The sequence below is a fragment of the Peromyscus leucopus genome, chromosome 3, assembly GCF_004664715.2.
Source record: "Peromyscus leucopus breed LL Stock chromosome 3, UCI_PerLeu_2.1, whole genome shotgun sequence".
Classification (NCBI taxonomy): domain Eukaryota; kingdom Metazoa; phylum Chordata; class Mammalia; order Rodentia; family Cricetidae; genus Peromyscus; species Peromyscus leucopus.
Window position 1 is genome coordinate 106,421,169 of NC_051065.1, and position 25,123 is coordinate 106,446,291.

General features: G+C 53.9%; 1 protein-coding gene across 3 annotated transcripts in view; it reads left to right on the top strand.

The window, feature by feature from the left end:
- Aldh1l1 (aldehyde dehydrogenase 1 family member L1) overlaps nucleotides 1-25,123 on the top strand; it is a 48,646-nt gene that overhangs the window by 6,854 nt on the left and 16,669 nt on the right. For all 3 annotated transcript variants that reach the window (XM_037203912.1, XM_028854587.2, XM_028854580.2), the window contains exons 3-14: nucleotides 2,078-2,312; nucleotides 2,909-3,074; nucleotides 5,559-5,660; nucleotides 6,305-6,394; nucleotides 7,328-7,465; nucleotides 9,720-9,845; nucleotides 12,067-12,158; nucleotides 15,624-15,771; nucleotides 16,613-16,732; nucleotides 17,768-17,895; nucleotides 21,354-21,504; nucleotides 22,956-23,026. In XM_037203912.1, coding sequence (XP_037059807.1) covers nucleotides 2,078-2,312; nucleotides 2,909-3,074; nucleotides 5,559-5,660; nucleotides 6,305-6,394; nucleotides 7,328-7,465; nucleotides 9,720-9,845; nucleotides 12,067-12,158; nucleotides 15,624-15,771; nucleotides 16,613-16,732; nucleotides 17,768-17,895; nucleotides 21,354-21,504; nucleotides 22,956-23,026 — 1,567 coding nt within the window. The remainder of the gene's footprint in view (nucleotides 1-2,077; nucleotides 2,313-2,908; nucleotides 3,075-5,558; nucleotides 5,661-6,304; nucleotides 6,395-7,327; nucleotides 7,466-9,719; nucleotides 9,846-12,066; nucleotides 12,159-15,623; nucleotides 15,772-16,612; nucleotides 16,733-17,767; nucleotides 17,896-21,353; nucleotides 21,505-22,955; nucleotides 23,027-25,123) is intronic.

The following is a 25,123-nucleotide window of genomic DNA, read 5'->3' on the forward strand; positions in this document are numbered from 1 at the left end:
GTCCTGGAAAACACACACACACACACACACACACACACACACACACACACACATACACACACACACTTGACTGTGGTGTAGGATCTGTGTCCTGAGCAAGGGTCATGGAGAAGCCCATCTTGCCCTATGTACCTCTGTGAACTTCTCTGACCCCAAGCATCTAGGCTCTCAAAGGCTCAGGGGACATGCTTCATGTCGCCGTTGCTGGGGCTCTCTTAGCCCAGAGTGCTCAACTCACTGGAGGGTTCCTGGTACAGTAAAGTGGGTGGAGCTAAGAGATTTCCATTTCAGCATCTTTCTGGTGCTGCTACCTCCTGGGGGAGGAGTCACTTGAAAATCACAGTCCTGGACCCTTGCCTTGGAGCAGGCGCTCAGTACCCAGGATGCTGGGACCTCCATATGGTGAACAGACCCTCCGGCCACTCATCAGCCCTTGTCAGACCTAATGGAGAAGGACTGTAGGGCACGGCTTAACATGGGAAACTGAGGTTAGTAGGGAGGCTTTGAGAGGCCAGCCAGATCCAGGGCAGACCAAGCAGCTGCATTCCAACCCCCTGGACTCTGCCCTAACACTGCTGTGGCCTGCCTAGCCTCAGCCTTGCACCTGACTGCAGCATGATATACATGACATGACCCCACAGCATGATATACATGACATGACCCCACAGCATGATATACATGACATGACCCCACAGCATGATATACATGACCCCACAGCATGATATACATGATCCCACAGCATGATATACATGACCTCACAGCATGATATACACGACCTCACAGCATGATATATATGACCCCACAGCCTGAGCTTTGCAAACAGACACTAGCCGTGACTAGACAATTTCTGCTCCCAGCACCAGCCCAAGCCTGATGGGGACCACAGATGGCCTGCAGGAGTGTCTCACTGGCCACAGTGAGGCTGCTTTGGAAGTATGTTCTAACCTTCTCTCCTCACAGCTGGTCACATTGCGTCTGAATCGGGAACAGAGATGTGTCCTGGTGTTCAGCTGGCTTCCTTTTTACCCCCTTTTTATTTAGCCTTGGAACCATACACCTGGGATGGTGTATCTACATTCTGGGGAGTCTCCTCTTTTCAGTTAACACCCTGGAAACACCCTCCTACTGATTCCCAACCCAGTGACCTTGACAGTGAAGATCAGCCCTCACGTCAGGACATGATGGCCGAGATGAGGACGGACAGCAGGGTCAGGCCAGTCAAGGGAGCTCCCTTGAGAGACTTGCGAAAGACGGTCATAAGAACTGAAGTACTGAAGGCCGAAAACAGTCCTGTAGGGTTGGGACTGTGCCTTTCCAGAGGCAGCTGCTACCACCAGGCTGAGGACAGGAGGGGCTGGGCCGCATAGGAAATGGAGCCTATGATTCAGGCCTGTCAGGAGGCAGGAGGGGCCTGGCAGGCCAGGCTCGGGCTTCTGGGCCACAGGTGTGAGGAGCAGAATGTCTATACTGCAGACTGGGAACAGGGACTCAGCGGCTGCTCTGGGAAGGGACTCCTGTGGCTTCGGCGAGGCACTGGGCTCCCGTGGTGGCCAGAGGACAGGATCCCCACAGGAAGGACCGAGCCTTTCCCAGCCCTCTTGCTCCCCTCCCTCCTGCCTCTTCACCTCCTCCTGGTGAGGGAACAGCTGACAAGAACCATGGTTCCCAGGGACCCCAGTGTCCAAGACAGAGATCTGAGGAGGAGAGGGAAGGGAAGGGGGGAAAAAGAGAGACGGTGAGGGAGCGGAGAAAGACACAGTGTTGGACATGACTGGGCCTCTGGAGAGGACTGTGAGGACAGTGGCTGTTGGAGACCTGTGGGGCCTGAGCAGGGGAGGCACACGGAGGCCTTAGTACTCAGCAGGAGGTAGCATCCAGGCAGGAAAGTCCCTGCCCATCACTCACCCTTGGCTAGCAGTGCCCCGCCCGAATCCTGGTAGAACCTTGCTGGGCAGTGGGAACAGGAAGGGAAAGGACACCAAGGACAGGCCAGGAGCCACGTCTCTGGGTGGGGGGCACAGTTAGACAGTGTGTGGGTAGCACAGAGAGGACCATTTCTTGCCTGCTCTCCCCGCAGGCCTGGTGGCTGAGAAGGATGGCGTGCCTGTGTTCAAGTTCCCTCGGTGGCGGGCTCGAGGTCAGGCTCTGCCCGAGGTGGTGGCCACATACCAGGCTCTGGGTGCAGAGCTGAACGTGCTGCCCTTCTGCAGCCAGTTCATCCCCATGGAAGTCATCAGCGCCCCCCAGCACGGCTCCATAATCTACCACCCATCCCTGCTACCCAGACACCGAGGGGCTTCGGCCATCAACTGGTAAGACAGGACCCACTCCATCCGCCTGGCAGGTCACCCTCCTCAGCCTGACGCATCCCTCTAGGGTGGTCAAGGGCGTCACATGGGTGCCTGCCCTGCTCTGCCGTGTGTCACCCTGAACCACGGTCGGGGCATGTTAAGACAGCATGCTTGCCAGGTGGGGGTGGCGCACACCTCTAATCCCAGCCCTCAGGGGGCAGATCTCTGTGCGTTTGAGGCCAGCCTGGGCTATATAGAGCAAGTTCCAGGACGGCCAGGACTACATAGAGAAACCCTGTCTTGAAAACAAAAGAGACCACATGCTCTGCAGCAGGGTGTGTGTGTCGGGGGGGTTGTACCAGGATATCATGGAGGCTGCAGAGGGCAGGGCTCTGTATGCCCACCCCACCTGTCCCTGTCGTGGGGCCGTTCCCCGAGGCAGCACAGCTTCCGGTGGTCATAAACAGTTTCTTGTCTTCCCTTTCCTCTAGGAGCAGGTGTCAGCCCTTCCTGGGGATGAGGTGGCCTCCTGGAGGGTGGCAGGGGCCAAGGGGCAGCTCCCAGGGTGCCCTCTGTGACACTTTCTATCAGACGAACATTTCCCTCCTGCCCTCCAGGACCCTCATCCATGGGGATAAGAAAGGAGGTTTCAGCATCTTCTGGGCTGATGATGGCTTGGACACTGGGGACCTTCTGCTCCAGAAGGAGTGTGAGGTGCTTCCGGATGACACCGTGAGCACCCTATACAACCGTTTCCTCTTCCCGGAGGGCATCAAAGGGATGGTAAGGCTGAGGGCTGGCCACCCCTGCCCTCCCACCTCATGTCAGCCTGCCCTGACACAGGCTCTCCATTCTTGGCTCCCCTGACCTTCCCTAGATGTAGGTACTGATCCCCACTGGCCAGGCACCCCACCCTCAATTTCAGGACTCGTGAAAGGGGGACTCTTCAGGGTCTCAAAGAGATGGGGTATGAACATGAAGGAACTGTGGGCAGAGTGAGCAGAGCCCACCTCAAGAGGGCCTTAGCCCAAAGGGGCATGTTTGGTTGGGGCCATTGGCTAGACAAGGCCAGAGGCAGCATTGGGCCACGTGTTGCTGAGCCTCAAAGCACCCCACAATTTGGTCCCTTTTCGGTTTAGTTCATTTTATCCTCAGGTCAGGTGCTGCATGAGATGAAAGATCATTGAGTCCTAAGTCCAAGTTTTCAGTTCCCTATTCCATGGGGCGACAAACCCCATTTCTCCAAGATACAAGGGGGAAAGATCAAGGAAAGCTCCGATTGGCCAGCTTAGGGTCATGTGGTTTTCCTGACCCAGTCACTGGCCGGGGCAAGGGAGTACTCTGATTTGTGGAAGTCTCCGCAAACACCACGGCCATCAGAGTGTCCATCCGGGGAGGCAAGAAGGAAAAATAGGACTCAGTAGCCAGTGTTGAGAGTCTGACCCCAAATAGTTTATTTGAGGCATATTTAAGAACAGCACAATCTGGTGAAAATATTTTCTGGTGCCACACGTAGCCGGTGTCCCCAGGGACATCCTACAGGCCATGTCAATCTGCACAGGCTGCTGTTGCTCTAGCCTGGAGAACACATTAGTGAGAGAGGACCAAAGCCATTGATATTCGGGCCAGGAAGTTTCCAGATAAAAAGCCTTGTCATAGGGCAGTGAGCAAGGTACCAGTCACCAGACACCACGACAAGCCCCTGGCCATCTGCCCCCTCACCTCAGTCCTTTTTCACATCAGCTGCCTTTTCGCCTTTAGTGTTTTCATTGTGTTAAGCCATGGGGAGCAAAGCTACTTGTCAAATACTGAGCCTGAGACAAGAGGATTTCACAATCCATAGCCAATGGCTCAGATAGCCATTAGAGTTCGAGTGTCCATGGCTACCTCTGCTCACATGTGTCTATTTAAATTAATTATGATTAATTTCCATAGGAACCTAGGGACAGGAGGTAGCTCTGTAGTACAGTGATTTCTTTGTATGGGGAGGCCCCACGTTCCATCCCCTGCATTGAGTGCACACACGCACACGTACACATACATACACACACACACACACACACACACACACACACACACACACTCATCTTTGAAGTCCCCAGGAACTGCCATTGTACAGGACTGTGCAAACACAGCCCATGTTAATCACTATGGCATATTCCACAATGCAGCTCTGCATTATAGTTTCTGATACCCTATTTCTTTTCTTTATTTTTTTCTATTTATTTATTTTGTGTGTATGAGTGTTTGCCTGCGTGTGTATATGTGAACCATGGACATCAAAAGAGAGCATCAGATTCCCTAGACGGTAATTACAGGAGGTTGTGAGCTGCCCCGTGAGTGCTGGGAATTGAACCCAGGTCCTTTTACAAGAGCAGCCTGAAATAGTACTTTTTCGTCAGGACCACCAGCCTGCAAATAATGACACGGAGACTTATTATTATTTATGAAAGCTTGGCCTTTAGCTTAGGCTTTTTCCCAACTAGCTCTTATAACTTAAATTAACCTGTTTCTGTTAATCTACTTTCTGCCACATGGCTCAGTTTCTTCTCCTTTGGACTCGAGCCAACTTGCTCGAGTCTCGCTGGCATCTCTCTGCCTCTCTTCTTCCCAGAGTTCTCTCTCTCTCTCTCTCTTTCTCTCTCTCTCTCTCTTTCTCTCTCTCTCTCTCTCTCTCTCTCTCTCTCTCTCTCTCTCTCTCTCTCTCTCTCTCTCTCTCTCTCTCTCGGAAGTCCCACCTATTCTCTCCTGCCTTCCTATTGGCCATTCAGTTCTTTATTAAACCCATCACTGTGACACATCTTCACACAGTGGAAACAAATGTTCTGTAACAGCAGCCGGTGCTTATGACTGCTGAGCCCCCTCTCGAGGCCCATGACACTGTTTCTTGACAACAGCTCCCCTGGGTGCTCCCTCAGGGTCACTCCTCAGTCTGGACCCCAGAGAAGCTCCTTTACTGCAGACGCCCAAGCCCACATCAGGGCTCGGGATCTGTTCTCCTTCAAGATGGTTCTGGACAGCGGCCCACAGGCTGTGCGTCTGTTATCCCCGGTGGGCCTTGGCGGTTTCCTCACCTAGAGATCTAGACGGCCCATGTAAGCTAAGGCCGTGAGGTGTTGCTGACGGTCTGTGTGTCATTCCACAAACGCCATCACCCACGCCCTGTGTCCATGCTGTAGGGCTTCCGGGTCCCCGCAGTGTGAGCACCAGGGCTGGCGTGGGCAGGACCCTGAGGCTGGGGAAGCTGACTGTGGAGTCTCCTTGCAGGTGCAGGCTGTGCGGCTGATCGCCGAGGGCACAGCGCCCCGCGTCCGCCAGCCTGAGGAAGGAGCCACCTATGAGGGCATTCAGAAGAAGGAGACGGCCAGGGTGAGTAGCAGCCCTGGCTACCCACCACGCCTGTGAGTGGCTGGAGTGCAGTGGCTCAGGGAAGCAGGGCACAGCTGACAGTGATGGAAACAGCCGTGGAGGGTGGGGTCACAGTGGAGCCCCTGGACGTGCAGGCAACAGGGTCCTGATTCTCTTTAAGTAGAAGGAGCAAGCATCGCCCCAGGGAGGGAGAAGAACTAGGCCTATGGGCATATACCAGCCATAGTGTCGGCATCTCCAAGATGTTGTCTGAGAGGTTTCTTGGAGCCACAGTGGGTAGCAGTCCCGTGGCTGCCTCCGCTTGGGACTGGTTGTCTCTGTAAGGAGGTCTGCGTGAGCCCTGGATACATGAAGATGCTGTGGTGGGGCTCTGCAGGATGGGCCTGGGCACTCTTCCTGGAGACTCTGTGGGGGCCTCAGCCACCTTGACAACAGTAGAGAGCTTCTTCCCAAAGCCATTCTACAGGCTGTGCAGCCTGGGAGAGACCTGGGGTCAGAGCCCCAGACCAGGGCACCCACTCTGCACTCAGGCCCAGGTCTAGGAGGAAGCCCAGACCCTACCTGCAAGGCTAGGCCCACTGTGCCGCAGGCCTCAGGGGACTTCAAAAGGCTAGCTGAGGATACGACAACCTTGGTCTCCACAGATCAACTGGGACCAGCCAGCAGAGGCCATCCACAACTGGATCCGTGGGAATGACAAAGTGCCAGGTGCCTGGACAGAGGCCTGTGGGCAGGTATGTTCCCATGAGGCTGGTGTTCAGCGGGAGACGCTGTATGCCGCCACCCTGCCAGCTGGAAAGCTGCCCACTAGGTTTGAAATGCTTGAGACATTCTATAGCCCTAATTCTACCTCCTCCCAAATGCCCCCTTCTCCAGGACTAGGAGATCCTGGACCATTCAGAGCTAAAATACGATGTCTGCTGTCACTGGTGGCCCCGGGCACCTGCTGCAGCCCTGGACCTGCTGAATTGGTTGTTGAATAGCTTGAGCCTCAACCCTGTGCTCTCAGATGCCATAGGCCAGGCTCTGACTTTGCCCCAGGGGAGAGACAACTTACTTTGAGCTAGACTGGGCAGCAGCTGGACTTAGGATAGGGAGGTGCAGGTTTGTGCACCCCTCAGGGTCAGCCTGATGTCCACACGATCGGCTGTCCAGTTCCCTGATCCAGCTTCCTACAAAACCATGCAGAGGTCTCTTCGATTCCTGCACTGACGCCCGACCCTTTGCTCTGGTGGGTTTATCTGCAGCAGCAGCCAGCTGGGTCAGTGGCCTCATGGGGAACCTTGAGAAAATTTTCCTGGGGGTCTGTGCCCCTGAGGTCTGAGGCACTGAGTCAGTGCAAAGGTCTCAAGGATGCCTGAGGCTTGAGGTATCCAGGTCCTCAGATTTTCTGGGTCTCATCTGTGTCCCCAAAGACTGGGTCTGGGACCTACTCAGCCTTCTGTGTTGATCACAGTTCCCCCAGGTCTCTCTGTAATCCCTATAGAATTAGGGCTATAGAGGCTGGTCTTAGGCCCAGTCAGGCTTGCACACTCTAGGGTCACACCAGCCTCCCTACCCCACCCGCCGGTATCACTTAGCCTTCTCAGCCCTATGGAGCTGTAGCTAGGCTTCAGGCAGCAGGGCCTCGTCTTACCTGTTGTCTCTTGGCTTCTCTGACTCCACAGAAGCTGACATTTTTCAACTCAACACTCAACACTTCAGGCCTGGTGGCCCAGGGAGAGCCTTTGCCCATCCCAGGAGCCCATCGTCCAGGTCTGGTCACCAAAGCAGGACTCATCCTCTTCGGGAATGATGATAAAATGGTAAGGTGACAGGACACTATTGTGCGTCACTCGCCTACATCACAGGGTCAAGGTCACCCACACTGCTGTCCTTGGGATAAGGCCCTACAGGAAGACCCAAGGCTGCCCTGGAAGAAACAGGAAGAACCAAGAGTCAAGGGAACAGCCCCAATCTGAGCACAGGCTGGACATCCCGTGTGACAGAAGTCCTTTCGAGTAGCTCTGGCCTTGGACTTTGCACGTGTTATCAAGACCAGGTCATTAAACCTGTAGGCCTCACTTTCCCTCTCACTGAATGGGGATGGCATAGTGACTTGGTACAGACAACTGCTGGGCTCTGGTGGATATGATTGGACTTTGCACATCAGAATAGTAACTGAATTGAATGAAGTGTACTTAGATACCAACCGCTGTTTTCAAACAATGAATAGGCACTACATTTCATCAGTAGCCCCATGAGATAATTGTAGATATTATTGTATATTCCAGAGGAGCAAACTACAATGCAAAGACTTAACAAATTTGCCCAAGGTCACTCGAGCTAGTCAGTAGCAGAGCTGGGCTTCAGAGCCTAAATTCTGACTCCGAGGCTGTTGTGACCCTGAGACTCTGTTCACATGAGATACTGGGCTGAGGAGAGACAGGGTTTCCAACACTTAGCAACCTTGACAGTGTGGGTGTGGGTAGCGTGGAGTGTGGAGAATTGTGCTGACTGACATGACTCTCTCTCAGCATTTACATGCCTCCAGAGAGGCCAAGGCTGTGTGACAGCTTCTGTTTAACAGAGGATGGGCATTCAGATGTGCATGATGGATATGTCTAGACTGATGCTCTCCTTCATGCTGAGGTCCCTAGAAATAGCATCTAAGAGGGGAATTCTCCCTCAAATGATTATTCAGAAACATTCTGGGCAAACCCCATGAGGCTGTAAGGGACAGGCTCAGCAGTCATGAGGTCAGGGATGGGCTTGTCTGATCCAGGTGTCTCTGAGGATACATTGACTTTGCCTCTGCCCTGCACCTGTGCACATCAGCCAGCATCTGTTGTTCTTGTCCTTGGGATAGTGTGGAGTCCTTGGCTTCTCCGGTCACAGGTGCTTTCCCATCCAGTGCAGGAACTGGGGAGTGTGCAGTACGCTGCCCGTGGCCAGTGCCATGAAGCAGCTGAGGCTGGTATTCATGTTCAGGAGGGGCAGGTTCCAGGGCCCTGGCTGCTTCTGCCACTGTACCCATACAAACCTCAGAGCACAGAAGCCTTCAGGAAGCATGTCTCGGGCTTGCTTTCTGGGTCTAGCTGCCCTTCTGCTTGCCGAAAGTTCTAGAACATCTCCTAATAGTCTGTATCTAGCCCTGGTTGCCTGGACTATAACAGGTACAGAATGTGGCTCTAAAATATTCTTATATCTACTTCAGATTTGCCAGATTTTATAATGTATTGTACGAGCTATTTGAACCCCGTCAGCTCATAAATAAATGTTTGACAAATCTTAGAAGCGGGGAAACAAGATAAATAATTTTGGATGAGCTGGCATGTCTCCATTGAAGGGTGACTCCATGGGCTTTGCACACGCCCCACAAGCTCCACAGAGCCAAAGCCAGGCTCTGCCTGGAGTGCTGTTCACAAGAGTGCAGGCGATAGGCTTACAGGACTCTCCTGTATCCTTCCTCTCTCCTGCTGCCTCCCAAACAGACATTTGTCCTCTAGATGTTTCTGTGGGCTTCTGGGAGTGATTAATGATCCATCTTTTACTCAGTTGACTTTCAAGTTCTGCAAGTAGGTTTTTTTTTTCTGATAAGGATCTGTCCTTTTAATAGAAATAACATCACTCAACAAAAGAAAGCACCTGGCCTGTGGCACTCAGTGATGAGGGCCTGCCTGACATGAGGGAGACCCTGGGTCTCTCTCTCTCTCTCTCTCTCTCTCTCTCTCTCTCTCTCTCTCTCTCTCTCCCTCTCTCTCTCTCTCTCTCTCTCTCTCTCTCTCTCTCACACACACACACACACACACACACACATGCACTGCACACACAGAATCTAGGAAGCAGGCACAATGTGGTAGGTGATGGACAATTAGGATAAACGCTGGCTGACAATTAGCAGGCACAGGCTATGTGGCTTCTACCATGTCCCTAGGACAGTGTGTCTCAGCTCCAAACACTCCTGTCATTTACCTGGGCTCCCTGCTCCCTCTTGGTGGGGAGGGTTGGAGGGAGAGTGTGAATGCCCGGCTCACATCCCCACCTGCCTTGGTCCTACTGAACTTCTCCCTTTTGCAGCTGCTGGTAAAGAACATCCAGCTGGAGGATGGCAAGATGATGCCAGCCTCCCAGTTCTTTAAAGGGTCTGCCAGCAGTGCCCTGGAGCTGACAGAGGCAGAGCTAGCCACTGCAGAGGCTGTGCGGGTAAGAGACACCTTCAGTGGTACCATCCAGTCAAAAGGTTGTACGCTGCACATATGTGGTGTGTGTTCACATTCCCTGGAGTTGGGAATATGCACTGGCCTTGGAGACGGCATTGGCTTTGTCCACTTTCTGATGTCCCTGGGCCCCTGGGATTTGGGTCCCCTGGATCTGGCTCTTTAGGCACTCACTCCCAACAATTAACAAATGAAACTGTCAGCTTTGTAATAAAAGAGGTAGGGGCTTAACCCCATCACCGGTGATCACTGTGTGGTCTGGAACTGGCCCGGAGAGGGTACTAACACAGTAACACCCAAATGGTGATCAACACAAGATTCCTAGTCAGGTTCCCCTCCAGCTCAGTCCCTACGTAGTCTAGAGGTAGCTTCCTTCTCTGAGCGTGGTTGTCTAGCCAGAAACTGGGTCAGTGGCCACTTCCCAGGATCTGTTCCTGGCCCTTCACACTCTGTCTTTCTGTCCCTAGAGCCATGTGTGGTACTGAGCCTTGTGAGCACATGACACTGAAGGGTTTCGGTTGAGTCATCCATCCAGTCAGGGGTTCAAGGACAGCTGCTCCCCTGCCTGTGATGGCTCTATCCAGACAAACCCATCTTGGACATGCGCTAAGTGTGCAGCGCTCAGCAGCAGCATGTGCAGTGGAGCATGGTTGGCATGACCATGGGGCTGCCTGGGAATTACAGCTCACCCCACTCCAGGCATTGAGAGAGGATCCCACCACATGGATAGCCTAGAAAAAAGCCTCGAATGCTGGATTCCACGAGGTTCACAGCATGAGGAACCCATGTGTCTCCCTTCCCTAACATGAACTGCCCTCACACCACGTGAAGGGAGAGTGGTGAGTCTTCACAAGCTAAGGGACTTAGGAACACTTGCTGAGCTCCCCCTGATTGCCAGGCGGGGGGGGGGGGGGGGGGGGCGGGTGAAGCTGCTGCACATGTGGAGCTCCCATCGGTACAGATGGTGAGACAGCTTTGGGAGACACTGCTCAGAACGGGGCTGTGAGACACGACCTCAGAGCTGGGGTCGGCGATAGATGGAGGGAAGCTGAGAGCTGGGTACAGAGAAAAGAGCTGGAGAAACTTTAGAGCAGAGGAGCGCAAGTGCAGGGACGCCACAGGTGCAGGGACACCACAGGTGCAGGGACACCACAGGTGTGGGAACACCACAGGTGTGAGGACCCCACAGGTGCAGGGACACCACAGGTGTGGGGACAGCTGTCTTTGAGGAGGTTACCACTGCCATAACCCAGGAACAAGAGAAAGAGCTGCGTGAGGCGGGCAGGGTCAGGTCACAGCTGGGACCCTTGGTGTTATAGCACTGAAGAGCAAGATTCTACAAGAGGCAGACATGAAGTGCTATGTGGGCAGCAGAGAGCCAGCGTCTTCCCTAGGAATTCTGGGCACTGGAAATGTCTGGGAGGGGAGTGAGGAGGGGAAGAGGAGCTCCACATCGCTAGCTTTAACATGAAACCAAGCAAACAAAAGACATTTCCAGAATATTCCTGAAGCTGCTGTGACTCTGGCCCTGCCTTTGAGCCTGCCTAGGGCTACTGGGCCAGCTGGACCAACAGGCTCCGGGCCAAAGATGCTTGCTTAGGATGACTACCATGGAGGCCTGTGTGAGGGGGTGAAAGTCCTCCTGGTGGATGCTGTGATTGGGCAGTTCAGTCTGGCATCTGTTAGGAACAGCCATCCTACCACGCCCACTGGTTGGCCTTCTGTACATGGGAGTGCTGGCCGCTGGGCTGGTAACCCTGGCATCTCACTTGCCCAGTAGGACAGTCGTTGATTCTGTTACACTTCATAGGTCCCAGGTCAGGGGAGTGCTAGCCAGCCAGTATCTCAGAGCAGACAAGATTCAGGTTCACGAGGCCCTCACTGTGACCGGCCTTCATGTCACAAGCATCCCATGCTGCCCTATCAGTGCTGTGCTGGGGATACCAGGACACTGACAGCCGCACCAAGGCCAGGCATGAGCCTTTCTGATACCCACCCATCTTCTCCTGCCTGCACTATTCTGGGAGACCAGTCACGTGGCAGGAGGCCAGCAGCCTAGTGTCATGGTGGCCAGAGCTGTGGCCCACTCTGGGCCCTAGAGTAGATACGGTGCCTGGAAGACCATGAAGGTAGAACCCCTAGCCGGCAGTGAAAATGGCACCCTACTTCACCAAGCACCTCTGACCATCATGGCCTTTGTCTTCCAGAGCTCTTGGATGCGAATCCTGCCCAACATCCCAAAGGTAGAAGACTCTACAGACTTCTTCAAGTCGGGGGCTGCATCAGTAGATGTTGTGAGGTGAGGCCAGGGGCACCGAGATCTCTTCCAAGTATCCCCTGTGGGCCCACCAAGGCCACTGTTGTTTGTCCTCACGTATCATGCGTGAGGAGATTAGAAAGGGCCCTAGGGGCGGATAGGAACCGCTGTACAGTCTGGGCCCAAACGTCTAGCCCCAAGCTGACCTCTCATCCCAGAAGGGCTGCTGATATCCAGCTGTCACTGCTGACCCTTGGCTGATGCTGGCTACAGCAGATTAGGGACTTGGGCTCACACGTAGTGGCTCATAGTTCCGAGAGCGTTAGTACCAGCCAGGGAGGCAGATGTAGTGACCCGGGAAGCTTCCTGTGTCACAGCTGCTGTCTGGATGATTGCCAGCCATCCCCAAGCCAAGGGTGGGGACAGAGAGCTGACCCCTCCTCCCCCAAAAAGGAGGATGTGAACATAATCCCAGGCTCACAGTCACCTGTGTGCATGCTAGTGTGTGTGTGTGTGTGTGTGTGTGTGTGTGTGTTCAAGGGTGTGGTAGCTAGGGAGGGGAGGTGCAATTGCTGTTTCAAACACTAGGGTGCAGTATACACACCACGAGTGGCTCCCGCCCGCCCTCCGTGACCAGCCGAGGATCTGCACTTGGACTCTTGCCTGTCCTTTGACTTTGCTGTAGTGGCCTTGCTTGTTGTTCAACAGTGGCACGTTCTGACTATAACGAAAGGAGGGAAGCAGGATGCATGACCGTGCCCTTGCTTGCGAGGAAGAGTAATTTGAGGCTCTGGAGGTGGTAGCTGGTAATCCTAGCACCGTGCAGCGGTGGGGCGGGGGCAGGAGGATTGAGATTTCAAAGTCTGCCTTGGCAACAAGTTCAAGCTGGCCTATGCTGCGTGAGCCCCAGAACAGTAAGGTGATCCAAATTGGCTTAGGATGACAAAACAAGGAACCCAGAGAAATGACGCAGTAGTTCAAGGCACTGGCTGCTCTTGCAGAGGACCTGGGTTCAGTCCCCAGAACCCGCATGGTGGCTCACAGGCACCTGTAACTCCAGTTCCAGGGGATCCAGTGTCCCCTTCTGAAGTTACCAGGCACACACATGGTGCACATACAGACAGACACTTGTAGACATAAAATAAAAACAAAAGATCTTTAAAAATAAAACAAGAAAACAACAACACAATCCACAGTTAGCGTTCTTGAGTGACCACATAGCTGGTTACCACAGAGGCTCACATTACATCCCACTGCCACCGTCTCTTACCCGGACACTGGTTCATTTTCAGGCAGGTTTGTCTTCATGGTCACTGCAGTCTGGTCCTGTATCTTGCTAGAGTCCCAGTGGAATGGTCATTTGCTTTCATGGCGGCTTCAACACATTTCCAGTGTTAATTTTATTGGCTCTATGCAGTCATACACCAGTAAGAGCCCATTACAGGCCAGGGAGAGGCACAGGTTGATTGGCTGAGGCTGGATCGTGTGCCTACCATTCCCTGGGGGCAAGAGTTGAGTTGACTGCCTCAACTCTTCCTGCAGTTGAGAAACGCAGACGCTTTTGTGAAAAGGAGATACGGGTCGAAGCAGCAGAAACAGCGCTGTCTGTCACCTTCAGGGAGGAGTTGCTTATCTTGAAGAATGCTCCAAGGAAGATGAAGAGCTTAAGTGGGGAAAAGCTTGTGCACAGAAAGGAGGAAGAGGGTGGTGTTCAATGCTGTGTGCATAGACATCTCCAGGAAGCACCGTCTGGGCTTCTCGATTACTTCCTTGGTGAAGCCATTGCTATTGAGTAGGAGAGCATGGCGAGGGAGTGGGGGCGTGGTTAGGGAGTGGGGGCGTGGTTAGGGAGTGAGGATGTGACTAGGGAGTGGGGGAGCATGGCTAGGGAGTGGGGGGCATGGCTAGGGAGTGGGGGGCGTGGCTAGAGAGTGGGGGAGATTCCATCAATCAATGGAGGGGTGGAGCCTCAATGAAGGGGCAGAACACGAGTGAAGGGGTGGGGCTTCAGCACTGCGTGGTCTACCACATGTTGCAGGGATGAATTGGGTCCCTGTGCTTGGCACAGTTGGGAGTCTTGTGTCTTGTGGAAGATTTTGTATGTGTTTTAAGGGGATTTGGACTTATAGTCCTGTAGATTTGACTCTTTGTCCCTCTGTTGTCTTGGTCAGGATTTCTATTGCTGTTATAAACACCATGACGAAAAGCAGCTTGGGAAGGAAAGGGTTTATTTGGCTTACAGGTCATATTCTATCACTGAAGGAACCCCAGGCAGGAACTCAAGGCAGGAACTCGAGGCAGGAACTGAAGCAGGGGCCATGAGGGACCGCTGCTTACTGGCTTGCTTTCCACGGCTTGCTCAGCCTTATAACACCCAGGGCCTCCTGCCCAGGGGTGGCACTGCCCACTGTGGGCTGGATTCTCTCACATCAATCCTTAATCAAGAGAATACCCACACAGAGTTGCCTACAGGCCAATCTGATGGAGGAATTTTCTCAGTTGAGGCTCCTCTTCCCAATAACTAATGTATTAGTTACTTTTCTGTTGCTGTGATAAAAACACCATGACCAAGGCAACTTATAGAAGGAAGGTTTATTTTGGGCTTTCGGTTCCAGAGGAATAATAATCCATGGTGGCCCAACAGAGGCATGGTGGCAATAACAATGGAGAGCTCACATCCCAAACCACAAAGCCATACTTCCTAACCCTCCTCAAATAGTTCCACCAGCTGGGGACCAAGTGTTCAAATGCCTGGGACGATTGGGAGGCATCTCATTCAAACCACACCCAAATGTAGCTTGTGTCAAATTGACAAAAACAAACAAACAAACCAAAAACTAACCAGCAACCGTGATGCTGCGGACTGAACCCGAGGCCTAAATTAGACAGAGCACTCGCCCACCCCCAGCTACGTCCTGGCCCAGGCCTTTTCTTTTTAAACACTCCCCTAAGTGCGTCACTCTGACTCCTTGTGGCTCACATGTCCAAAACCTCACCGGGTCTGTATCTGCCCCATGCTGAGGCTCCGGTGAAATATCCCCCCTGGGTTTCAGCCCACTTCTAACTGGGCTTTGCTTTCCTAGGATTGGTTGTGGGAAGTTCTCTAAATAGTCTGAACCCCAGTCCTTTATTGTATACTCGATTTGGACATATGTTCTCCCAAACTATGTCCTTTGAAGGTTATTAATAATCTATTAGTTATCAGCTGCCACTCAGTGTGCCGTCTCATATAGCCACAACAGAATCTGAGAGAGGCTGTTCTACTATTGAGGATGATAAAATCGAAGACTCAAGTGAGTCAGCCTTTTGTTCAACATCTGTGGTTAGGTACCCGGCCGTGTGAGAGTTTGAAACCAAGGCCTTCTGCATCCAGAGCCTGGGTCCCCACCCTAGTCCTGGGCTCATGAGCCCTGCCAGGTGACGGTTCAGACCGCCTCCTCTCACACAGGGTCCGCAGGGTCCTCAGGGTGAGCCTCGGCCCTCCTCACCGTCTTCTCTTGCCCTCAGGCTGGTGGAGGAAGTGAAGGAGCTGTGTGATGGGCTGGAGTTAGAGAATGAAGACGTTTACATGGCTACCACCTTCGGGGACTTCATCCAGCTCCTAGTGAGGAAGCTGAGAGGGGAAGACGAAGAGAGCGAGTGTGTCATTAACTACGTGAGTGCTGCCCTGGGCCTGTAGACCTGCTGTGACATCACGGGGCACCTGGGCACCAGGAAGCCAGGAGCCTGGCATCCTACCCTCCAGTCTCACCAGCCCTGGTAACATTTTCCACAGACAATACTGCTGTCCAGCACACAAAGCATGGGCAAAGCCTACATCCAAAGCTCCAGAGAGGGAGGAGAGGAGAGGCTTCTGTGCCCAGTGAGGAGGGTGGTCGACCCTGTGTGTGCAGCTTTACAAAGGGAGGTGCCACAGCGACTGTCAATCCATTTGTGAAAAAAGATCTTCAGCAGCCTTCCTTAGGGTAGCTGGGCAGCCTAGCATCCCCAGAGCAGTGGGTTTCTGGGTCCTTGGTTCACCTGGTAGTTTGGAATAAAAGCAGAGAAAGTACAGGTGGCCAAGGCAGACGCCAGGACAGTGGACAAACAGCCAGTGAACAGATTTCAGGGTGGGGCTGGTGTTCGTGGGACTCCTGGGTTCAGAGTGAAGAAGTCCATGTGGGAGGGGTAAGCAACCTATTTGAGGGTGAAAGGACCTTGCCACCCATAGCAAGCTACCACCTAGAACGCGCCCGCCCCGCCCTGAGACAGACAGACAGACAGACACACACACACCTAGCCCAGGGTCACCCGAGGATCTGGCAGAGCTGGGCCTCCAGCCCTGACACCCCCTGAGTCCGTACCCCGACTCTCCTTACCACTGCCCCACTGCCCAGGACAGCCCCAGGAGCCTCGGCCTTCATGTGGCTGTACATCCCTCTGTATGTCCCCGGGCAAGTACCTGTCACAGAGGCCTACGTGTGAGACATCCATCGCCACTGTGCCTTCCTTCCCAGGTGGAAAGGGCGGCGAACAAGCTGACTCTCCGAATGCCCCACCAGCTCTTCATCGGGGGCGAGTTCGTGGATGCTGAGGGTTCCAAGACCTATGACACCATCAACCCAACGGACGGAAGTGTGAGTGCGGGCAGCAGCCCCGTCCTTCCCACCCTCCTCCAGCCTGGCTTCAGAGGGCACGGGCCAGGGCCTGTGCCTGGATGTATGTGTCTTTGTTACGGACGTGAAGGGTTCCAGCGTAGCCACAGGAACAGGGGAGAGCAGGGCAACGAAGGGAGGGTGAGAGGAGGCAGGGAAGCACTGAAGAACCAGAATAGGCTTTAGAGACCGAGGATGCTTAAGAGCCACGGTTCCCTCCTCACTGCAGCCTCCTGCCTGGGGGCCGCCAGCAGCCAAGTCTTCCTCAAATATGACCCTGGGTTTGCCAAACACTCTTGACTGTGACTGTCTCATGTCATGACCCAGTGCGCGTGCTACATCACACAAAAGGCCACACACCTGAGGGCCTCCGAGATGAGACCCGGCGCAGGGATGACCTCCCCTCTGCTGGTACCCACTCTTTCCCACAGAAAACAGAGCAGCTTAAAATGGGTCATCTGGGGGAAGTTGACAGAGGGAATTCCAAGGGGCAGGCAGGCAGGATGGCGTCCCCGGGATGCCAACCTTGCAGGTATGACATGGTCAGGCCCCGAGGCCTTGGGTGGGGAGGGCAAGCCTGTTCCTGGTAGTGTACAAGGAGAGGCTGCCTCGCTCCTCTGCCCAGCCCCTCTGACTCCCCTTGGCTACAGTCACATCCCACAGGACCTATCAGACCAGGAATGGGACTGAGGCCTGGACACAGACTCCCTGTGTGTAGAAACCTTTCTGGCTCAGCTCACAGAGCCAGTGGATCTCGGCTTCCATTGTGATCAGCACTAGACTGCCTGGGCTCCTCAGATGCAGCTGGGCTGTCAGCCCCTTTGGGCTCCATTCGAATGTGAGAGGGATGTGCAGAGACCTCCTCACGGCCCCACCCTCCTTTGCTGATTCCTCCCTAGCCACAAGTGGCAGCACTTCCCTCAGTGCCGGCCTATATGGTGGGGACCCTGCCTCTGGGTGGCCTCGGGATGAGGCGGGGAGCCAAGGGAGGCTGTCATATCTCTGTTCCTTCCACAGGTCATCTGCCAGGTGTCCCTGGCCCAGGTGAGTGATGTTGACAAGGCAGTGGCGGCAGCGAAGGAGGCCTTTGAGAATGGACTGTGGGGGAAGATTAACGCGCGGGACCGGGGCCGGCTCCTGTACAGGTGAGTTCGGAAACACCTGCTGCCCTCCCCACCTTCAGCTAGGAGTGGGGCCTGGGAAAGACCCTACAGAGGGCTCTATGTCGGGGTCCCGCCATGGGAAGTGGTCTGGGCGCTGCAACCTGAGGCGTGGATGTTTTGCAGAAGGGGTGAGAGGCGGGTGAGGTGTCCACAGCTAGCTGTGGCCTTAGGGGAGAGGTGCTGGGGGCAGTGAAGAGCAGCAGAGGTGAGGCTGGGCTCCAGGGGTGCGTGGGAGGCATGGCTTAGATGGGAACCAGAAGGACAGGGGACCAAAGGGGAGATGTGCGGGTCCTGTCTGCTTCTCACCGTCAGCCACGCTCCTAGCAGCTGAGACCGCCTGGTGTCAGCTCCTCTTTCAGGATTTTAAAAAACTGTTGTTATTATTATTAGTGTGTGTGTGTGTGTGTGTGTGTGTGTGTGTGTGTGTGTGTGTGGTGTGTGTATGGTGTGTATGTGTATGTGTGTGTGTGGTGTGTATGTGTGTGCATACTATGCCACAGTGTGCACATGGAGGTCAGAGAACAGCTTTCCAGAGTCAGGTCTCTCCTACCATGGGTCCCAGGGTTCAAACTCAGATTGTGGGTCTTGCAAGCAAAGGCTTTTAGCCACTGAGCCATCTTGCTAGCCCACATCTTCTCTTAATAATGTGTTTTAATAAGAGGAAGGGGCCTCTCCCTGTAGTGCCAGCTAAAAGTCTTAGATTTCTGGTTGCTTGAGCTTGTGACTAAAGGATGAGAGTATGAGGATCCTGGATGACCCTAGAGCCATGGGCCATGGTGTAGGGGACACAGCAGTTCCCCTTGATGCAAAACATATCTCTCATTTCCCAAGGGGCAAGAGAGCTAACAGGAGTGATCATGAGGAACTTGGGGCCAGATGCCCCAAATAACATGTCCCAACATGAAAGCAGTTCCATGAATCTTTAAAAACATGTGTGTGTGTGTGTGTGTGTGTGTGTGTGTGTGTGTGTGTGTGTGTGTGCATGTTCGTGTGTGTGATGTGTTTGTGGGTGGAGGTCAGAGGGCAACCTCAAGTGTCAGTCCTGGTCTTATACATTGGTTGAGACAGGGTCTCTTGTTATTTCGTGGTTGCATATGCCAGGCTAGCTGGCTCCGAGCTCCTGGGAACTCTCCTGTCTCTGCCTCCCATCTCACCACAGGCATGCTGGGATCTGAACTAAGGTCTTCACACTTGTACTTATGCACTGAGCTCTTAATAAGGTTTTACAGCTATAGCCTAACAGAAAGCCATACAACAAGACATTTAAAAAAAATATACAGAAATAGAGTCAGACAAATGGCTCAGCTATTATTAAAAGCACATGCTGCTCTTGCAGAAGACCCAAGTTCAGTTCCCAGCACCCACATGGCAGCTCATAACTACCTGTAATTCTAATTCCGGGGGTCTGATGCCCTCTTCTGGCCTCTGGAGGCACTGCACACACATGGTGCACATATATACCTACAGACAAATATATACATAAAATAAAAATAAGTAAATCTTACGAGAAAAAAAAAAAACCCACAGCAGTAGAAGCACCAGGCAGAGGGCGGGGGCAGAGCAAAGAGGAAAAATCTCTGTGGTACATCCCAGATGCTGTCTGAAGACATTCCTAGCTTTGGGGTTGACGGAAGCTAACGGTCTGATAAATTCATACATTTCAAAAGGTTTCACCTGAGAGTCATAGCGAAGTTAGCTCAGATACAGAGGTGGACAGTGAGTGGCTAACAAGGGGACCAAAATTAGTCTGTGACAGTTTGACTTGGGATCTGTAGCATTCCAACCTTCCACAACCACACATTCTAATCAATCGATCTGCCTTGGAAAATCTCTGGCATGGTTTTTCCCTGGCCCTGGGAATTTCAGTTCATACTCTGAATTGGGTAGCAATATTTCCAGAAGCAGGAGGTAATGGGAAGATGAGCCAAACAGACCCGGAGGAAGCCAGTTGAACCAGCCTGGCTTTTTCCTCAGTGTCCTGAGAAGGCCCTGAGCAGTGTGGAGCCCACTTTTGATGCTGGCCTACCCGGGTTTGTCTGGTGACAGGCGGGAGAGCATGGCTCTGCTCCTGAAGCCAGAGATTCCAGGCGGCACAGCGTGGGGAGCCAGAGAGAGCCCTGGGTGGCATGCAGAATAGCATGGACTGTGGAGTTGGGACAGACGAGGCTGAGGAGGTCAGCCTGGGTGAGGTTTCCAGACTCCCCGAAGAAGCTCTAGGTTTTAGGGAAGAGTCAGCTAGTGACCCCCATGGGTCCCAGACCTGGCAATGGTCTCAGCCGTGAAATTTAGCCAACTGGAAGCATCCTCTCTGAGATGTTCTGCTGCCACCTGGTGGCCACTGTTATAACAACCCCTGATTCCTCACCATGACAGTGCCAGCCTGGAGAGGAAATTGTTACTCCTGTGGCATTATAAACATCTCCGAGGGTCTCTGCTGTATGTGTGCCCATCTCAGCTCAGCTTAGCAGGCCTGGGGCGGGCAGAACAGTCCTTCTGTAGAAGTAGCTGCAGAGTAGTCCCAGGCTTGGTGTGTACTCCTGGCAAAGGTCCTGAGGTCGGAGGTCTGGGTCACCTGAGTAACAGACAAGGCCAGCAGGAAGGGGTAGGAAGCTGGAGCCCTGAAGGGAACTTGGAAAGGGGTCTCAGGGCAACCCTACCACACATGGATTGTAGCTATGTCCTAAGAAGAGGGTGACTGTGGGGTGCCCTGGAGGGTGTCAGCGTCTTTGTTAGGAGCCGCCGAGGCCTGCGTGCAGAAGACACAGGGTGGGAATTGACCAGCCAGCTTCAGTCATCCATTTGAACTTGGACCCTGGTGCCCTGCAAGACTGAAGTCTGCCCCCTTAGCAGGAAATCTTCCTGTCAGTAAAGGGACATGGTTATCCAGGCTGCCCGCAGTGGCCATCAGGAGCAGGATAACCAGATGCTGATGAGCATAGACTCACAGTAGCCCGAAAAGCGCTTTCCCCACACCTGTCTCCCACGTATAGGCTGGGGCCACTTCTGCGCCTCTAGACCTCAGCCCCAGGGACATGACTGGGTTGAGCTATCCATCAGGTTGGATGTACTTTCTCTCTTCTGAAGCTATCCAGAAACAGGAAGGATGGCCTCTCAGGACAGTGGCCTCTTGGCTGCTAGCCATGGACAAGAGAACACCTCCTCAGAGCAACTTCATGGGGACATTGTAAAGTTGTCAATCCATAGGTCTTCTAGGAAGTGGGGGGAGGAGGGGGACAGAGGGGGTCATTCGCACACCCATCCAGAAAGGTAGACCTTATTGGCCCATCTTACAGATGGAAAAGGTGAGGCCAGCACATCCAAATGACAGTTCTGGTGGTGGATAGCAGAGTCCACCACTCCATAAGGAATGGCATTGAAAGAGCAGGTAAGACGATGGCCAGCCTAAGCCAGTCTCCTGTCCCTTTCTTGTCATCGGCCAGGTTGGCAGATCTCATGGAACAGCACCAGGAAGAGCTAGCCACCATCGAGGCCCTGGACGCAGGTGCTGTCTACACACTGGCCCTGAAGACGCACGTGGGCATGTCCATCCAGACTTTCCGCTACTTTGCCGGCTGGTGTGACAAAATCCAGGTGGGGCTTGGACTCCCATCTCCCATGTGTGCATTCACTTGTGGGCAGGCGGGTTCCTGGGGAGGTGACTGGAAGGGTGGTGCCCTGCCAGGCATGCTGCCAAACAGCTACCACAGTGGCGGCTTAAAACATTGGCAACTCCAGACTCTGCAGGTGGGAGTCCGGCAGGCTTGGCCAGTTTTGTGCCAGGGGCTCACAGTATGCCTCAGCTTTCTGTTGCAGTAAGAAATACCTAGGGAGTCAACTTGTAAAAGGAATGGGTGAATGTTGGCCCAGGGTTTGGAGGGTCCACACACACACACAGTCTGTTGACTCCATTGCTCTTGGGTGTGTCAGCACACATCGTGGTACAAGAGTGAGTGACAGGACAAAACAGCTCATGTCACAGCAGGCGAGCCTTACAAAGAAAATGAGGGGGAGACGGAGGCGTGGAATGGCTCCTTGAAGGACACCCCCAAGACCTAACCTCCACACACTAGGCCCCACTTCTTAAGAACTTCTCTACCTCCCAGTAGTACTTTTGGGGAATGAGCCATTAGCATGTGGGCTTTTGGGGGACCCTCGAAATCCAACTATGACAAGTGCATGGGCCTCACCTTGAGGCTCTGAGGGAGCCTTGTCTCCAGGACCAGTCAGCTGTTGCCAGAGTCCAGTTCTTGGTGTTGCAGGGCCCATGTCTGTGCTGGTTGCAGGCAAGGGCCTCTCTCCCTAGTCCTCGCTCGAGGCCTCCATCTCTCAGTGACAGCATGTCATCTGTGAATTTTGGGTCTCTGCCTCTGTCTTATAGCTGTGGAATGTGGTCCTGGGGTTCCTGTGGGGCCTCTAGGCCCACGCATGGTCCTCCCTGGTGCCTCTAGGCCCACGCATGGTCCTCCCTACCTCCTAAGGTCCACTGTGAGATCATGCACATACCCTGCCTTGGGATCAAGCGCACAGTCTTGGAAGGTTCCCCAGGGAGCGGAGGGCTCAGGGCTCTTCTCCCCACGAGGGGCTGAGAACTCTGAAGCATGATGGGCCATGGGAGAGGTGGGCTGTCGGTCACCATGCCCCGCTCCGCCTCCTTGTGACTTCTCTGGAGTCACCTCTTCCTGGGCCCCCTGGGCCACCTCAGCACTAATGGCTCTAGGGGCAGCCTGGCCTCCAGAAGCCTCCTCATCCTCTCTCTGCCCGGGCATCAGAGCAAGAGACCTTGTCCCTGCCAGGACCGGCCTCATGCCCAAGGGCTGTGCCCGACATGGAACTCGCTTTGCTCCTCCTGTTGACATCTCTGAACTCCTGCCATGTCCCTGTCAAGTGTACACTGGCAGCTTTGGCCTCCTACCCAGCTCATCATGGGACAGTCAGTACTGGACAAGACCCTGCTTCTCCTGGGTCTCCCACAGGGACTGCCTGACCAAGGGGAAAGGATGGGAATGCCCCCCACCCCAGTGACCCCGCTGTGTTTCTTTTAGGGTGCCACTATCCCCATCAACCAGGCTAGACCCAACCGCAACCTGACCTTGACCAAGAAGGAACCTGTGGGGTGAGTGACAAGGCACAGTGACACACAGAGACAAGGTGTGTTCTGGGACATCGCACACCTGCCCACAGCTTGTAACATTCCTGCGCATATCCATGGGTAGCTATTCCATTCACGTCTGAAGTACCTACTCTGTCGGGCACTGCTGTGGCCACTGTCTTTTATTCAAATGTACAGTAACTGTCAATCAGAGCCATGGTGATAAACAGGGATGGGAGGGGTCTACATCCAAAATGACTGTGAAGGAACTATGTTATACAAAAGAGTCGGTGTTAGCTAGAGGAACAGAGCCAGCAGAATGTACCTATAACTAAGGAGCCAGGTGGCTTGGTCTCCGCCATCAGAGGCTCCATAGCCACATGGGTCACCTGCAAGCTAGAAGTCCAGGGAGACAAGAGCCACTCAGTCTGAGAAGCTGGAAGGCTCAGAACAAGAGTCACATGTGGCACAGCCCCCCCCCCCCAGCCTCGTGGATGCTGCCACCCACATTCAGGGAGTGGCTTCTCTGCTCAGTTCCCAGAGACTCCTCAAAGTATGCCTTAACCAGTTTCCTAAGTGTTTCTCACTCCAGTCAAATGCAGAGCCAGGGTGAACCATGGTAACAGTGCAGGGCAGAGCTCAGGAGGGGGAATGCAAAAGCAGGCTGTGGAGGAAGCCCGGCCCCTATCACCTCATCACACACATAGAGGACCCCAAGGCCTAGAGGAAAAGAGAAGGCATGGTGGGTCATCTTGGCCATAAGTATTGAGAATCCTCATGGCACAAGCACAGGGAATCTCTCACAGATGTGGGGGGGACTTAGGAGCCTGCAAATGGCTTTATAGGAGCAGGGGCTCTATCGAAAACTGTCGTGGTCTTAACACGTTCTCCTGAAGCCCTGAAGTAGGAGGGAGGGAGGGAGGGACGGAGGGAGGGATGGATGGACGGACGGACGGATGGATGGAGGGAGGGAGGGAGGGATGGAGGGAGGGACGGAGGGAGGGAGGACTTGGATACCGCTGGGCAGCTGGTACCACTGGGAGAACCAAAGGCAAGAGGCCTCCCACCGAGAGTAGCCACTAAGAATCACTGCCTACATGGCTTAGAGGCTGACCTCACTGGGGTGACAGGGAGTGACGAAATGATAGCACATATGCAGAAAAGCTGGGATTGGGCAGGCCTTGTGTTCTGATGGAGACATGTCAACAGCAAACCAGAAGCTCCGTGTATTTATTCTATACATCTGAATTGAGGAGGGGGGTTATTAAATACAGCTGAATTAGAAGGCAGGGTTAGCTAATCTCAGTAGGAGGAGGGGAGGTCTCTCTAGGGGAGCAGCCTCAGGCTGTAAATATCCTAGTGCGGGGAGCTGTCGTTGACATTTGCGCACACGCTGTCGACATCTGCACACAGATGAGGGGAAGTCCTTGTCGTCCCCATGGGTCTGAGGCACATGGCCACCTGACCCCATTGCTTCAGGCCTGTGGCTGCCCAGCATCATAGCAAAAGCCCAGCGCACAGGAAAGCGGCTCACCTCACGGCAGCCAAGGACCCTTCCGCACATGGGGACATGTGCAATCCAAATTTGTGTGGCACACCAGTGGCTGCGGACAGCCTTTGGTATTTCTTACAGAATTGTCGCCCTGACTCCATCTCCACGGCCATGTCACATTCCCTTTGTGATTCTGGGTGTGTAGGCTTGTGGAGGGGGACATCATTCATCCTGTACCAGGGGGGCTCTTCTGACTTTTCCCTTCTTTGGATCCCCTAAAATTCTACTTCTTCCCATGGCCGCCATCCAGCAGCCTCAGACTCTGCTCTCTGCTACCCTCCTAGACCCTCTATTATGCCGGGTGTCTGTTGGACAAAGGGATGCAGATTCCTGACCCCAGTGCCTTCCATCACCCCCAGGGTCATGTGCAGGCTCTCTGTTGGCCCTGTTCCACGCAGGCCCTGGCTGACACTTACCGTGCCTCCCTTGAGATGTCTCATGGTCATGCTGTCCACTGGCCTCTGCATGTGCTTTCTCAGCACCTGGGCCTAATTAAGAAGCCTGCTTTCTGGTCCCCCGATGGTAGTGATGGTGACATGGAACCAAGGGAGGCAGATCCACAGAGGACA